The sequence below is a fragment of the Fukomys damarensis genome, unplaced genomic scaffold, assembly GCF_012274545.1.
Source record: "Fukomys damarensis isolate Sample0158 unplaced genomic scaffold, DMR_v1.0_HiC HiC_scaffold_34, whole genome shotgun sequence".
NCBI lineage: Eukaryota > Metazoa > Chordata > Mammalia > Rodentia > Bathyergidae > Fukomys > Fukomys damarensis.
The window spans coordinates 9,794,869-9,812,251 of NW_022900946.1; the positions used below are offsets into that span (position 1 = coordinate 9,794,869).

General features: G+C 43.9%; 1 protein-coding gene across 1 annotated transcript in view; it reads left to right on the forward strand.

Moving 5' to 3' along the window:
• The window catches only part of Vps35l (VPS35 endosomal protein sorting factor like), a 115,449-nt gene that overhangs the window by 39,353 nt on the left and 58,713 nt on the right, over positions 1–17,383 (forward strand). Inside the window, exons 12-17 of the mRNA XM_010610078.3 lie at positions 2,874–2,967; positions 5,828–5,905; positions 6,420–6,542; positions 13,692–13,738; positions 14,487–14,598; positions 15,098–15,214. Of these exons, the coding sequence (XP_010608380.1) occupies positions 2,874–2,967; positions 5,828–5,905; positions 6,420–6,542; positions 13,692–13,738; positions 14,487–14,598; positions 15,098–15,214 (571 nt within the window). The remainder of the gene's footprint in view (positions 1–2,873; positions 2,968–5,827; positions 5,906–6,419; positions 6,543–13,691; positions 13,739–14,486; positions 14,599–15,097; positions 15,215–17,383) is intronic.

The window sequence follows — 17,383 nt, forward strand, 5'->3', positions numbered from 1 at the left end:
CATTTCCTAAGAGTTCTAAATACTACCAATAAAACTACTTGCACCAAATGGACAAAACTGAAAGCTTTCATGCTAAAATCAGGAACAAACAAGGATATCCACTGTGACCACTCTTATTCACTATAGTTCTAGAAACAGAGCAATTAGACAAGAGAAAGAAATAAAAGGACTAAAGATAGGAAAAGAAGCTAAATTATTATTTGCAGATGACATGATACTCTACATAGAAGACCCTAAGAATTCCACCAAAAGACTTCCTGATTTGATAACCAAATTCAATAGCATAGTTGGCTGCAAAGTCAACACTTCAAGTGCTCAATTCGGCAGCGCATATACAAAGTCTACACTAAAAAATCAGTAGTGTTCCTATATGCAAATAACAAACTCACTGAGAGAGAAATTAGGAAAATAATGTCTTTCACAATAGCATCCCCCAAAATGAAATACCTATGTATCAATCTAACAAAGGAAGTGAAAGACCTTTATGTGGAAAACTACCATACTCTGAAAAAAGAGATTGAAGAGAGTATCAGAAAATGGAATGACATCCCTTGTTCTTGGGTAGGAAGGACCAATATGGTGAAAATGGCCATACTTCCAAAATTGTTACACAGATTTAATGGAATCTCAATCAAAATACCAATAGCATGTCTCTCAGAGCTGTGAGAAAACAATTGTAAAATTTATATGGAACCCGAAGAGACCTAGAGTAGCAAAAGCCAGTTGGGGGCAATAAGAGGTACAAGGCCTCACAATCCCCAACTTCAAATCTTACTACAAAACTACTGTGATAAAAACAGCATGGTACTGGTGGAAAACAGATCCGAGGATCAGTGGGACAGATTAGTAGATGCAGAAACAACTCCAAACGTACTCACCCACCTTATTTTTGACAAAGGAGCCAAGCACCATCATTGGAAGAAAAACAACCTGTTTAATAAATGATTCTGGTTATATTGGCTTTCTACATGCTGAAGATTGAAACTAGAACCATATTTTATACCATGCACTAAACTCACATCGAAAAGGATGAAAGATCTAAATATTAAACACTTACTCTGCTGGAAGATATAGGTAGAACTCTGGAAGACCTTGGTGTAGGCAAAGACTGTATGACTAAAACCCTAATTACACAGGAAATAGTACAAAGAACAAATGGGTTCTCATCTTATTAAAAATCTTTCAAGCAGCAAAAGAAACCACCAACAGAGTGAAGAGACAACCCAGAGTGTGGGAAAAATTTTTTGCCAGATGTTCAACAAATAAAGGACTAATATTTAGAGTATATAAAGAACTTTTAAAAAATCAGACCCTCCAAATTTAAAGACCCAATCCAATGGGTGTCTGAAATGAACAGACACTTGTCAGAAGAAGAAAAAGAAACAGCAAGTATGTGTATAAAACAGTGTTCAACATCAGTGGTCATTCGAGAGATACAAATTAAAGCTGAGATTCCATGTCCAGAAAGAGTGGTTAATATCAAGCAACCAGTTACAAAAGCTGGCAGGCATGTGGGGAAAAAGGAACATTCTCCACTATTGGTGGGAGTGTAGACTGGTGTAACCATTGTGGAAATCAATGTAGAGATTCCTTAGAAAACTAAAACTTAAGAGGGGCCAGGTTTTTAGCTCAGTGGCACTGCACCTGCCTTGCAAGCACAAGGTCCTGAGTTGATCCCAGTACTGAAAGGAAAAAAAAAAAAAATTAAAACTTAGAGGTACCTACCATTCAATCCCGCTCTTCCCTCTTGCACCTGCCTTGCAAGCACAAGGTCCTGAGTTGATCCCAGTACTGAAAGGAAAAAAAAAAAAATTAAAACTTAGAGGTACCTACCATTCAATCCCGCTCTTCCCTTCTTGATGTCTTCCCAAAAGAAAAGCATCATATATGCCAGCCCATGTTTATAGTGACATAGTTTGTGATAGCTAAATCTTGGAAAAGCCCAAATACTCATCAACCAATGAATGGATAAAGAAGATGTGTTTTTTTAAAGATATGCAATGAAGTACTACTCTACCATAAAGAAGGATAAGCTTGAAACATCCCTAAGTGGATTTACCTTGAGACCGTACTTTTATGTGAGGTAAATTGAACACATTTACTGCATTGTTTCTCTGGTATGAGAAACAGAGTGGAGATAAGGACTAAAATATATAATAGGTATTGGGAAATGGGAAAAAAGTGTTCAACTAAGAAGGTAAACAAGGGAGGGGAGGGGGGAAAAGGAAGAGGGGACAAGAAAAAAATGGAAGAAAATGAAAACAGCCTTTGTAAAGAGAGGGAGAGGGGTCAAGGGAGTATAGGGGAATAGGGAAAAAAATAAGATATATCATGTACAGGTACAAAATCCCTATAGTGAATGTTGTTATGTATGAAATGTACCAACAAAGGTTTTGCTTTAAAAAAAATTAGTACAGTAAATGTGACTTCAAGCAGAAAAAAAGATGAAGGTCAACCTCAGGCACTGAGTAGATAATATTGCTAAAAGGAATCATTCAGTGAGTGAATCATACCAGGAGAGAAAGCCTTAGTACATTGTTTTAAAAACTCCTACACTTTGATCTTGATTTGCTCCTGAAACGTGTGGATGTTTTCCATCTCCAAAATGTAGGAGGTCTGGTGGGTGTGGTGGAGCACACCTATAATCCCAGCACTCCACAGGCTGAGGCAGGAGGATCACCACAAGTTCAAGGCCAGCCTGGACTACATAGTGAGTTCAAGGCCAGCCTAAACTTCAAAACGAGACCCCCCCATTTTAACTCCCTCCCCGCAAAAAAAACACCATAATGTAGGAAGTTTAGCTTTTATTGTAAAGCTAAGAAACTAGCAAGTTCTTCCACTGGGTGTGATGCTGCCTTCTTTCTCTCCCACAGGGGGATTTCGGAATGCCTGCCCCGCTTGACCTGCATGATCAGAGGCATTGGGGACCCGCTGGTGTCGGTGTACGCCCGGGCGTACCTGTGTCGGGTAGGCTGTGTGCACACCTGTGGCTGCTCCTGTCTCCCACACCTTTCCTGGCCTCCTCTTCCCCACTGCCTCAGAAGGCAATGAGAGAGGACTTTCCAGACAGCCAGTTGTAAGACCCACCCTTTCCATAGAAAGTAGGTTCAGAATTTCTTTGAAAAGTTACTTTAGAAGTAGACCAGCGTACCATAAATCATCCTCATTAGGGGATGTTTAAGATCACCTTCAAACAAAGGAGCTGATTTTTCAAAATGATTTCTCAGTTCTTGCTGGGAAGAAAGGTCCTAGGCCTTCCAGACCACAGGTTGCTCTTCACTGACCCAAGCCAATGCTGCCCCTTTGTCTCGGACTTGATAGTTTTTGTTCTGTTTCTTTGCTTGTGAAAGAGCTGGCTCAGAGCATGAGTTGGTAAGGCCACTGGCAGGGAGCCATGTCCGCTGGGATAGCCGTCTCATGGTGAGGTGGACCAGATGGGAATCAAGTGGCCTTTCTGTCCCGTAAAGCTCCCCGCTCTGACCGGGGGCCAAGTGTGAACGTCTGGGTGGGTTTTCCACTCGGGAACATCAAGTGTGTTTCCCAGGGCTTATCAAGTGTCCAGACAAGCAAGCCCATCCCAGGGAGGGCAGTGACTGCAGTACATCTCATGGCATGGCTTCCCATAGTTGAGTAGTTACCTAGTCTCCTGACTGACTCCTGCGTAAGAAGATTAAGAGATAGTCCACATTACAAAAGACGCTTTCAAGTGGCAAAAAGCTAGATCGTGTTACTTGAAGTACTAGAGATTTGATGAATTGTGTGTCTGGAGATGGCAGGTAGTGGAGTTCATGGCTGGGTGTAGGGCCCCTAGGCGCACTGTCAGGAATTGGTTTTCTTCTGGGTTAACTTCATTCTTTGGCTTGCGCTTTATATATGGAAGCCCACAGCAGCTCTGGGCTTCCATCCTGCCAGCTTTAGGAACCCTTTGCAAAGGGTACCTTTTCCTGGTAGATCCAGCTAATCCTAGGGCTGATGCTCCGTGGACCACTTAGGTCACTTGTTCATCTCTAGACCAGTCGCTGTGGCCACAGCATGGTCACGTGCTTGCTGACAGAGCCTGGTCACGTGCCCATTCCTGGAACTCAGTGTGGGTGGGTCCAGCTCCAACACAGACCTCACAGTCCCCAGAGACTCTCCATCTTACCCACAGTAGAAGCAGAGGGTATGAATATCAGGCAGGCTGAACTGTCAGGGGGACATCAGGACCAGCTCCCCTTGCTACTCTGGAAAGAACTCTTTTAGACAAAAGCAGATTTCCAAGATGCTCTTTTGGCTTGGTGGGAAGAGATAAACAAGAAACAAAAGCAGTGAGTGGGTGGGGTGTGGGCGAGCTTGCGGCTGTTTATTAAGGGAAAGTATGACTCACTCTTCTTCTTAGCCATGACCCTTTCAGCTCATCGCCCGCTGCTCGTTGACTGGGCAGCCTTTGCTGTCACTAACAGATAATTATGGCCTTTTCTACAATATGATTAAGTAGAAGGAACGATAATAGAGTCAGAATGCAGTAGAGCTGGATCTGACATTGGTTGGTATTTTTTAAAATCTGTGTGCTCGTGCTCGGAAATAGCCCTTCCTGCCTCTAACAGCCGTCAACCTGTTCCTGAAGTGTAACCTTCTGGTGCTTTTCACATCACCCCTCCCGGAGGAATGGTGCCCAGCCATTCAAAGGCATCACTGTTGCTGACCCTCATGACCTCTGGGGAGGGAGAGGTGAGAGGAGAAAACCGTTCCTCTTAAAAAACACTGGTTCCCAAAGAGCAGCTTCCCTTGGGACTTTTTGTTTGATTGTTTGTTTTGTTGTTGTTGTTGTTGTTTTGTTTTGTTTTGGTACTGGGGATCGAACTCAGGTCCTTGTGCTTGCGAGGAAGGCCACCGAACCACTGAGCTAAATCCCTGGCCTGTTGTTGTTGTTAAGCAGCAGTTTGGAATTGCGGCTCAACTGAGGAGCTCAGTTTCAGGAATATTCCGATGTTTGGGTTTGGTTTTGTTTTAAATACATGCGCATACTCATATTTGTACTTGCCTCTCCAGCCTAGTGCTTGCCTACCTTCTAGACGATTGCCAGATTTCTTTAGCTAGAAATGTTGTGATTGCATTTTAAATACTGAATTCAGGAGCTAATACACTATACAGTGTTATAAATACCTCTATGCTTCACCTATATGAAATTGCTTAAAATATATTGAAATGTATGTCTCTTTCCGTAATCGCCTAGTGAGCAATGAAATCTGTACCATTTTTAACAGTGCTGTAAGTGGCAGCACAGCACCTGAAATCCAAGCCGATCCTCTGACATTTTCTGGTGAAGGGAGGTGCTGGGGACTGGACCCTCGGTCTCATGCACGCTAAGCTCTACCTCTGTGTGCTGTAGCTCTGAGCTGCACCCCAGTCCTTAGCGTAACCTTTTTTTTCTTTGTCTAATAAGCACAATCACATGCACGTTGGTCGTTTTATTTTCTCAAGAGGAAGAGAGCTTCGTGTACACCGTCTTGGGTGTACATTCCTCCTTAGTGCTGCATTGATTTGTTCTCTTGGTCATCTGTGCAGAAATCCATTCATTACCTTTGGGAAATTACAAAGATGATTACTGCAGTTGTTTCCCTTTTTCATTAAAAGTAGCTTCTATGGTTTTTCTGGAGAGCACAATACATATTTATTGAATAGGAAAACATGACAGAAAGAATAAACGATAACGTTCTGGACTTCTGTATGTCTCTACATACGTAAGTATGTACGTGTATATTTTTAAGTTTACACAAATACTTCAGTATGTACATCCTGTTTGCAGCGTGTTCCTGCAAAGTAATCTCATTTCATTTGACTGCAGGTGGGAATGGAAGTGGCTCCACACCTCAAAGAAAGCCTGAATAAGAACTTCTTTGACTTTCTCCTTACATTTAAACAGGTATGAGGACACTGACAGAACAGCTCGTGGAAATAACAGCTATGCAATAGGCGAATTCACAAAACCCAGTGGATTTTTCCAAGTTGAGAATGCCTTAAAGCCCTTTCAGTGTACAAACCCTAGAGAATGACACTAGCGTCTGTTGTGGGCCATTAAAATGTGTTGATTATTCTGAACAAACAGAGAAAATTAATATGCATGTGTGAACAGCAAGCGTCTCTATACTTGATCAGCTTTTCTTCCTGGCATCTGCTGACTCCATTTTTATCAGATTATTTCTTGCCACAGAGCGTGTTCCCAGAACAGCTCAGCTTGGTGACATGGGAAATTTTTGGTGGGGATTATTTTTTGGCAGTTTCAAAAGAAAGACAGATAGATAGACAGACAGACAACTGAGAAGCTGGGCAGTCTGTTGGGGCCATCAATGCGCCTCCAGGACTGTCTGGTCTGAGAGACATGTACTAGTTGCTTGGTATGCAGTTCCCCTCCTCTGAGTGTCTTCTAATCTCCACAGATCCATGGGGATACGGTACAGAACCAGCTGGTGGTCCAGGGAGTGGAGCTCCCGTCCTATCTGCCCCTGTACTCACCTGCCATGGACTGGATCTTCCAGTGCATCTCCTACCATGCCCCCGAGGTAACTGTCTGGGGAGTGCAGGGCCCCGTATTGTCTGTGGTGTGGCAGCCTTGTACTATGTGCCTGTGATGTGAACAGGGCCTTTGCAGTGTGCTGTGTCCGGTGGCTGGCTCTGTGCTAGGCCCTTTTCCTAGACCGTCTCGTGTAATGAGTAGGAAGAGGAGGCGCTGTCTCAGACAGGCCAAATCCTACATCAGGTCACACAGCTAGGAAGTAGAGACTGGATACAAACTCACAGAATCTGACTCCAGGGCCAGTGAGCTTTATCGCCTCTATACTTAACCTGCATAATGCCGCTTCTCTGTTTATCATAATTCAATAATTCTCCCATTTCACACGAAAGTAAAACTACTTAATTGCTTTCCTAAGATTCCCTCCCTCACTCCTTCCCTTTCTTCCTTTCGTTCTTGCTAGTTGTTCTTTGGTGAGGAATTAAAGTGGCATCAGAATCATAGCAGAAAGTCCCTTCTTTTCTTCTCTGCCCTTGAGAGGCAGTTTCAGTAGGCTGCCAGCCCAGGTTGTCATCAGACTCATGATGGATGAAGTTTTCTTTTCTCTTCTCTTTGGTGATTGAAAAGAAGAGAGACTTGCTGCAAAACAAGAATGCATAGAGCAAAGCAAACTCATATCTGCCTGTATCCCATTTGCTGCCAATGTGTCAGAAGCCCTTCAGGAGGAAGAGAAGTTGTGGCTTTGACTCAGCAATCCCACTGCCAAGCATTGTCCTGTAGAAATAAGTAGATGATCAGGAAAACATAGGCGCATGTGCATTTGGTCATGGTGGTGCAGCCCTGGAGTAGCTCGCAGGGAGGGGACTGGTTCAGTTGTGGGGTATGCATTCAATGCAGAGTTCTGGGGCCTTTGAACGGTGGGACCAGGAGCATCTGTCTGTGCTGACATCAAAGTGTTGCTGAGTGGAACACAGTGGCCCCACACAGTGCTGAGACTGTGCTGAAGATGGTAGAAAACGGCCAGTATGTTTGCAGGGCAAGTCTTCCCTTTACATTGGGATTCAGCAAGTGAGGAGCCTGAGTCCAAACTCAGTTCTGTGATATTAGTAGTGGTAAGATGGAAGCCAGCGGATCAGCCCCTGACTTTCTTTCCTCTCCTGTGAGATGGGAACGATGCTAACAATTCCATTTTCTGCTCTGTGGTAAAGATCGAAGGAGACAGTGCTTTCAGGGTGGTAGCCCTCACAGAGTAAGATTTTATATCGGCGTGAGAGCTGGGAAGGGAATGTGACAAAAATCACTGGAGGGTGAGAGTTGGGCCATCTTGGTTTTCTTTCTCCATCTGTTTTCTAACTTTTCAGCACATAGGCACTGCATTTATTTTTATTTTTGCAACTTCTGAAGTATGAGAGGGAAAAATAGGGACATCTTGTAACTTAGATGAATTTTTTTTAAACCATTAAACAAATTGATTTTAAATGAATCCAGTGGAAAGGGAAGCAGTTAGTTGCTTTGAAAATTGCTGCGCATTCCCTATGATCTTTAGCATAGTCTCAGGAACTGCATGCTGTCCCTGGCGCTGGGCAGAGGCGCATGAAGAGGGGTGGAGGGAAAGCTGCCCTCACCATCCTGCTGCGTGACTGGTACCTTCACACAAGCGGGACTGACATGTTGAAAATGAGAACGCTTATTTTTCCCCCTTATTTTAAGGAAACGCAAAATCAGATTTAAAACCCAAAGTACATGTCGTAGGCATCTTTCGTTTTATTTTAAGTACCAGGAATCTCAGAGGACAGCAGAAGCTGGGAATAGAGCTTTCTCGGGGAGTACAGCTCTAGGAAGTCATCACTGCAGTAGGAGAAGTGATTAAAAAATTAGGTCACCTGAATAATAATAAACTCTAGTTCTTGGGGGCACTTAAATATGGGACTTGCAGTGTCTTGTTAAGAAATGAATCATTTTCAAAATGCAAAAGAATCGATGTGAGTATAGAAAGTGTTGTTCAAACTACATAGGACAGTTTGGTGCTAACCACTGGGACGCCAGCTCTTCCGATTTGTCCCAGGAGTACAGCTGTCGTTTTCAGAGGCCACGCCTCCAAATTAGGGGACTGTAAAGTTTGGCTGCAGCAATTGGTACACGGGGCAGGCAGGTGAAAGGGGGAAAGGAGACAAAACTTTAGCTGTGACTGTCTGGTGTATGAAATGTCACAGTGAAATTCAAAATTTGAAAAGTCAGAGAGTGATTACTCAAGACTTCTGTTGTCATTGTTGGAACACCGAATTTTTTACCCTCATACAACTGAAATAAGATGACAGGCACATTCTGCCCAGAAAGAAAAAAAGCAACTATTTTATAAAACGTTTTTTAAGTCAGTGAAACAGATCCGATGCTAAGCTGTTTACCTTTGTTATGCAGCAGCTGTTTATCTGTGGGGCAGGGGATTAGGTGGTGTAGAAGGAAAACAGTTCCCGCATCCCTTGCTGGTTGGAAATGTTGAGGAGAAGAGGAAGGCGAATCAGCCCAGGCTGGCAGAGCAGTAGCCAGGCCTGTGTGCTTTGGCCTCTTGCCTCCCTGTCCCTCAGTTTTACAACTACAAAATGGGCTAATACACTGGGTGTAGTGGTGCAAACCTGTAATTCCAGCACTTAGGAGGCAGAGGCAGGAGGATTGCCATGAGTTTAAGGCCAGCCTGGACTACATAGTGAGACCCTATCTCAAAAAAACAAAAAACAAACAAACAAAAGGGGCTAATGAAGAGCCTTCCCTAAGGGCCCTTGTGAGAGTGACCGTGATACCACACATCAGTGGGGTGACCACCACTGTTAAAGGCTGTCCTGACAGGCCTCATGGAAGCAGATGGGGGTCTGGGCTGGCCTGAAGGCAGGGGAAGGGACCTCTAGAAACGGGAAGACATGATAGGGACCAGCACTGCTGGACAGGAGTGAGAAACTAGGCTAAGGGGGAGTGGACTGCACTGTGCTGGCCCAGGCTGCAGAGGGGGCTGAACGCAGGGAGCTCTTGATAAGTTTGATCAGAAGAATGATGTGAAAAAGCAGCACTTTGAAGTTCCAACTAGCACAAGTATATCAGAGGGACTGGGAGAGGAAAAGCAGTTGGTAATTGGACAAAAACAGGAGGTGGAATGGATAAGAGAATTTCATAATCAGAGAAAATATATTAGTAAAGGTGGCCCATGCCTGTAATCCCAATACTCTGGGAGGCTGAAGCAGGAGGACCACAAGTTTGAGCCCAGCCTGGGCAACTTAATGTCCTAATGAGATCCTGTCTCAACCATAAATTTTAAAAAGGGCTGGTAGCTCAGTGTGAAGGCCTGCTAAAAAAAGAAAAGGAAAGAGTAAAAATATAGAATCCGTGGAAAAGATTTAGAAAAGAAAGGTTGAAAAAAAATAGGCGTCCCTATCAGTGTTAACAGTTTCGGTTTGCTTCCTTCTGATCTAACCCCCGCGCCCCACGTACCTGTGTCTGTAGATGAGAATTTCTCCCTGTGTGGTTTGCACACAGTAACCCGTTAACGCCATTACCCATACTTCACTGGTGCCGAGCATGCTCTGTGGCCACAGTCGTGGCGGGAGATTCGGGAGGGCGTGCCTGTGGGATGGATGTGGAGATAGAGGAAGGAGATGCATCATGTCAGAGCTGAGCCTCCGGGCCCCTCACAATCCTGTCTTTGTTGGGGCTCAGTCTGTGCCGCGCTCTGTGGGAGTGACTTTGTCTGGGTTGTCTTATTCCCCTTCATGGCCTCTCTGGGCCACCTGTTATCCTGCTTTACAGTTGAGGCAGCTGAGGCTTAGGAGCTTGCTCAAGACACACCGCTGGAAAGAGCCAGGCAATGCCCGGCTTTGGGTACTAAGACCAGCACTGGGGCTTTTGTCCCCTCTGAACTTGTCCTCAGTGTCTCTTGTTACTGGCTCTACATGAGATAGGGCTTTAGGGCCTGACAAACTCACTTGTGGAGCTGTCACTCTGGTGGCCTTACTAGAGGTCACTCTTCATGCAGTCTCAAGCATGGTTAGGTCAGTAATGCAAATCTAAGAATAGCCTTGCCGGGCGTGGTGGCGTAGGCCTGTAATCCCAGCATTTGGGAGGCTGAGGCAGGAGGATCTCTGTGAGTTCGAGAACAGCCTGGGCTGCACAATGAGTTCCAGGTCAGTCTCAACTACATAGTGAGACCCTGTCTCAAAAAAACAAAAACAAAAATAAATAAGAATAGCCTTGGCCATGTTAAGTTCCCCTGTAGCCATCAGCGCTGTCCCTCCTGTGCTTTTAAATTAGAAAAACATGCTCAGTGGAAGGGAAATAATAGGAGCAATGATTTTCGCCTTTTATTGCCTGGGGTACAGAATTTTATTTTTATTCACATTGAAATATTTTATTTCTTTGCGTCTTGACCGTATTAACTTTAGATTGGTGGAAAGGATATTAGCTCTTAAGATTCATTTCCGGTTTTGCCATTCTTTATGTTTCTGATTCATTTAGACAAACGAGAAAAAATAAAAAGGAAAAATATATATTTGATTTTTTTATGAAGCAGTATTTGTAAACACTGATTGGAAAGTTATTTTGTAAAAGCAGAAATACAAATTATTGACAGTCTAGATCACATATGTGCTGATCTTGGTTTAGAAAGCAGGCCAGCGGCCATAGAAAGACTGCTTTCTTGTACTTTGAAGTGAATAAATAACACTGATCCTAATGCAGAGATAAGATTAAACATCCATCAGTTAAAGATGGTAGTGGTTGTAAGAATTCACACACACTGATGAAATGTCAGAATTAGAGCCAAGGAGATACTCTTTGCCACCGAGGAGAGAGTGCATGTAGAACAGTCTAGTCAGCCGTATTAGACTATTGTTGATTTCTGCCTTTTTTAATTACAGAGTTATGTGCGATGTCACCACTCATCTAGTGGTAGCTGGGTGATGGATACTCAGGACCTCTCTCTACCATATTTTTTTCAGTTGCTCATGAGTCCATAATGAGTTGAGTATCAGATTTTAGGGCTAGGATATAACTTAGTGGTAGAGCACTGGGCCTAGTGTGTGTGAGGCCCTGGGTTCTATCCCCAACACCACACATACACACACACACACAATACATAAATATTTTAAACATCTATCATTAGGGGCATTTTGAAAACCAGTGTTTTCTCCATGTTATGGACTGCTTAGCCACTAAAAAGACTGAGGTAGATATGTGTACATTAACACAGGAGAAGGGAGAGCCAGCCTAGATTCTTGAGTTAAAAAGCATATTATAGCCCAGTGTGTATAAGATTATCCCGTGTTTGTAAACACAGAACAAAGACCGAAATGGAAGGCACTGAGAGGGGGCGTCCACTCCCTTCTCCCTCCCCGCCCTCCCCTGCCTTCAGTCCCCCTGCCGCCCGTTCCTTCTCCCTCTCCTCCCTTTCCAGCTCTCTGTGCCCCCTTTTCTCTCTTTCTATCCCTTTTCTTTCACAAGCCCGATTAAGCCTCAGGCTTTCACAATAAGATACATTCCTAGCCCTCTTTGTTTTGTTTTCTTTTGTTGTTTTTTGAGACAGGGTCTCACTGTGTGGTTGAGAGTGACCTGGAACTCACTATGTAGCCCAGGCTGGTCTCGAACTCCCAGCGATCCTCCTGCCTCATCCTCCCGAGTGCTGGGATTACAGGCGTGCGCCACCACACCCGGCTCGTTCCTAGCCCTTTTTAAATTGTTTTATTTTGCAGTAGGGTCTCACTGAGTTGCCCAGGGTGGGCTGGAACTCTCGGTCCTCCTGCCTGAGAGTGCTGTTGTTACAGTTACACACACCATCACACCTGGCTCACATCTTTTGTGATGCCTGTCAAGTATGCATTGAATTTTTGTGTTTAACCATTTATTGTTTTTGTAACTTTTAGGAAAAGAGTGAAATGTTATTAAGTAATGAAATATGGAGAAGTAACAAAAGCCAGAACACAAACAAGTACACTAAGGACCTGCTTTATAGGACTCTTCAAGCTCTGACGTGTGTGAAAACTCAATATATTGAGCTGCAGGGTCTGCTTTGAGCTGTTGTTCTTCTTGTTCTTGCCAGAGATAATCAATCTCATTACTTCTCAGAAAGTAATAAAAATAATCTGTAACAGACCTGCCTGGGATCCATAACGTTTGGGTCCCTGCATACTTAGGGACATTCTGATTTATGTGACAACAGAGCCTTCTCCCTTCCAGTTATGTTGCTGGATGCATTTTTAATGCATTTCTGTGTGTGAAAATGAGAGCTTTTTAAACATATACCTCATCTTTTTAGATCTAATGTTTCCTGGGGCTGTGGGGAAGAGCGACTGAGAAAAGGAAAGTCAGGCCCCTGTCCGGGCACCTAGGGCCTGTGCGTCTCAGAGTCAGGGCTCAGTGCCCAGGCCGCTGGCCTTAGCTCCCCTGTCTCAGGCTCAGCCTTGTCTGTGCCACTCAAAACCTTCCCCAAACTACCGCCCCAAAGGATGCTCCACAGATTGATTTTTGTTTTAAAACAGGGCTGTTTCGAAGATATGTAGTTGTCTTAAGATAACTGTGAAGCCTTTAACATTGTGTCCGTGAGTAACCCATTTACGTCCTTCAGAGAGAGAACTGTGCTGGAGAACGGAAAGAAAGTAAATGTGGCGCCGAGCCTGGCCTTCCATGCTGGCCCACTCGATTCATGTTTGGCCGCCGTTGCTGGCTGTGTGACCTTGGGCACGTTGCTAGCCCTGTTCTGTAGCTCAGTGTCGTCTGTGAAATGGGGGAATAAAGCACCTGCTCATGGGTGACCCCGAGAGGGGAGGCCATGGCCAAGAGGGCCACGTGCTTCTCTGCATGACTCTCAGTCGCTAAGCCCAGCGTTTGTTGATACCTCCTTGGGAAATGAGTGGGAAATGAGCTGTTTTAGGCCTCTGTGAGGACAAGGAGACCCTGGCGCAGCACAGTTGGTGCCTTGCCAAGGTCTTGCCACTGGTAGCTGGTATGGCTGGACTTGAACGCAGGCCCTAGCTCTTATCCATTCTACCAAATGCCACTAAGGTGAGTTTTTTCCCCTCTCTGCCCTCCCTATCCCTACCAGGGATTATACAAGTGGGCAGGTGGCTGCATTTATTTTAGAATTTGTACTTTGGAAGTCTCTGAGAAATGTTGCTTTAAATGCTCCAATGTGATGCTTTTTAAAAATTGAATTTCTTAGGTTTTGTTGACAGAGATGATGGAAAGATGTAAGAAACTAGGAAACAAGTAAGTACTTTAAAATTCATAAAACATGGCTTTGAAATTAAAATCAGTTGCTCTTTTTTGAGGTTGGCCTGCTAATGGGGTGACAGTGGGTAGCATGCAGCTGTAGAATGCTGGAGTGGAAGTCTGGCCTCAGATCTCAGCTCCATTACTCCTTAGCTTTGTGACCTCCCTGTGTCTCAGTGTTCCTATCTATAAAATGGGATATTTGTCCTTTTCCCCGTGAGACTGTTGGTAAGTGGTAGGACCGGGAAGAACCTGATCTTCCTCTCTCCAGGATATCTGAGGTTCCCTCTGCTGTCATGGTGGTAGAGGGGTAAGCAGCCTTGAGTGGCTCTGGTTCACCCCTGTGTCCCAAGTGTCTGGAACTTAAGATATCTTTCATAAGAAATCCCTTTTGAAAGAGATGTGGATATGTATTTGCAGCACGGATCAATATTGTTATTTAATGTTTAGTTTTAGTAGTACACCAGCCTCTTTGAAGGGTCACTTCTGTTTAAACAGATTGGGTTGCTTATTACCCGCTGTCTCTCCTTCTCCCTACCCATCCAGTTACATCCGTGTTTTTCAAGTTCCAGATATTCACAGAACACTGTGTTAGTTTCTAGAGATTGCCCCTTTTACGTGGTGTGTTTTCCCCAACCTTCACTTAGAAGACTCTAAGTTACCCTTCCCGGCAGTGTATATCTTCACATTAAAGCGACGCATGAAGGGGAGGCTGGACTAATGTGTGAGCCTTTGTGTCTTGCAGCGCCTTGCTGTTGAATTCTGTGATGTCAGCCTTCCGGGCTGAGTTTGTGGCCACTAGGTCCATGGACTTCATCAGCATGATTAAAGAATGTGACGAGTCTGGTTTCCCCAAGGTAGGTTCTTGACTTTTGATGCAATGTGGGAGAACAAATACGCAGTGTCCACCTCAGGGGAAACAGTTTGAGGCTGGGCTGATGGGAGACAGGCCAAAGCTCTGTTCCTGTAAAACTCAGGGGAAGATAAGCTAGAGATTGGATTTGTTAACACCACATAATTGCCTTGAATCAGGTCCTGTGAATACTAAATGTGTCGCATCAGCTCCCTATAAAGTACTGAGGAAAGACTTTGGTTGTACATCTCTGAAAGTGTGTCTTCATTCATTAGGAAAAGCTTTGCCCAGCAGGCTGTCATAGCTTGCAAATTGGACTGATACTTGGAGCAAACTCTTCGCTTTGAGCTTTTTAGTGTAACTCAGATAGAATGTAGTGAACTTCTGAAAGAAGTCTTCAGAGGATTTTATTCTGAGACAGGTGAAATGTGAGGACCTTTTTGCTTAAACTCAAGTCACTTTGATTTAAAATCTCCAGTAATAGGATTTGATATTTTTTTTAGCATCTCCTTTTTCGCTCACTTGGCTTAAACTTGGCCTTGGCTGATCCACCTGAGAGTGATCGACTCCAGATTCTCAACGAAGCTTGGAAAGTCATTACTAAATTGAAGAATCCACAGGTGAGTGACCATTTAGACCTTACATCAACTGTTGTTTAAGTTGTACAGCATATGCTTTCTTTTTGGAAAATGTTCTTTTAACTAATCACACTTGTGGTTTTTAAAAAAAGAAATCCTTATTGTATTCTTTGTTAACCCATAGTACAAGACCAATGGTATTAAGAGTGTGCTTTTTTTTTTTTTTCTTTTGTGGAACTGGGTATTGAATCAAGGGATTACTGAGTTATATCACCACCTTTTTCATGTGATTGTTTTAATTTTGACATAGGGTCTTGCAATATTTCCCAGGCTACACTGAAACTTGTAATCATCCTGCCTTGACTTCCCAAGTAGCTGGGATGACTGGCATGCCCCGCTTGTGCCTTGCTAGTTGATTTTTTTATATAATAATTATGATCCATTGTGAGGCGGTAAGATGCATGGAAAGTATAAAATTATAAACATGTAAAACTTGAAACACCTGTGACTATACGTACACAGTCTATTTTATTTTGAAAATACAAATCAAGCGGGATATTCCTGAATTGAAGATGAGCATTCGAGCCAATAATGAGCAACAGGAATTCCAGATTCTGGTCTTTGAGCAGGGCCCCTCGGAGCCTTATCCAAGTGCAGGTGTAGGAAGTCAGGGTGATGGACCAACTGATGTCAGTTGCTGTACTGCTTGTGGCAACGCCCATCAAGTTGTAGGTTGGGTTTCATAGCTAACTCTCTTGTTAGGATCCCGCCAGCCACTGGAGTGCTGGTAGGAAAGCATGATATTGGCTTTTTTTGTGGTACCAGGGATCAAACTCAGGTCCTTGCCCTTACAAGGTGGGCAAGGTGCCACTGAGCTAAATCTCCGGCCTCTTGTACTGGCTGTCCTCATGGCTGCAGCAACTGGAATAACACACACCCTGCACTTTCCCCCTCCCATTGGCAGGGCCTGAGTACGGATCAGCAGCCTTGGAGGTGGGCAGTTATCCAGATGGAAAGGCAAAGGAAGCGCAGTCACTGCATTACTGAAGCATGTTGAGAATAGTGTTAGAACATAAAATCTAGAAACTTATTTGCAGAATTGTCTACAGGGAGGTCCTTTAGCAAATCACCACTGAACAGTGATAAATTCTCTGTTTAACTCAGTCTGGCCAGCTGTAAAGTCTTATTCCAAGGGTCAGGGCATCTCAGTATAGGACTCAAGCTCACAACAATATAATGTATGCTTGAGAGTTGCCAAGAGACAAGATCTGGAATGTTCTCATCACGGAGTGCTGGGTGTGTGAGGTCATGCAGATCTGGGCAGGCTGGGGTTAGCTATCCTACAACGTGTGCGTATTTCAGCCAACCTGTTACATACCATGAATATGTACAATTTTTATTTGTCAAAAAGAGAAAAAAGAAAGTAAGAAAGCCTTGCTGTTTTTTCAGGATCTTGCAACCTTCTGGGCTGATCGTGGGTGTACTGTGTTTCAAAGCCGCCTGTGTTACAGGCCTGGGTTAATAGTCTTCTCTAATCTGAATCTTCATGCTCCTGTCCTTAAGTTTATTGTCTTAGCATTTCCGTTGACCCGAGGCTGTTCCTGTGCAGGTGAGGGGCCTCTTTCCCCTTAGATGCAAGCCGAACATTCCAGGACACCCAGAGGGCCCTGAAACCTGGAAGACCACCAGATTCTTTGTGCTATTTTCTCTGTACATGCATAGCTATGCTAAAGGTGGATTTATAAATTAGACCCAGCAAGAGATTAAACAGAACAGTTATAACAATATATTGTAGTGAGAATTAAGTCGAATGCATGAATTATTTCTGGAATTTTCTATTTAATATTTTTGGACCAGAGTTTGACAGTGGGTAAACTGACGCCACTACTCTTCTCTCCTCATTCCTCTTACTTTGCATTAAAGTATCAGAATTGAAGAGGTGCACTTACAGACCGCATTCTTCCCCGAACGCTTTTTTCCCTCTGGGATGTTTTCCCGGGCAGGCTGCCTGACTCAATTGGTCATTTCCGTCTCGGTTACATTCTCTCTCCATGGGCCCCCTTCCTGTGCGACTCTAACTTGTAACTTCTTACCTAAAAATCCTTAGTGCTTCATAGCCTTTTTATGAGATACATACATCACCCCTGTAGAGGACAAACACTTTATTCCTTTAAAAGTTGGCAAGCTTGTTTCGGTTTTTTTTTTTTTTTT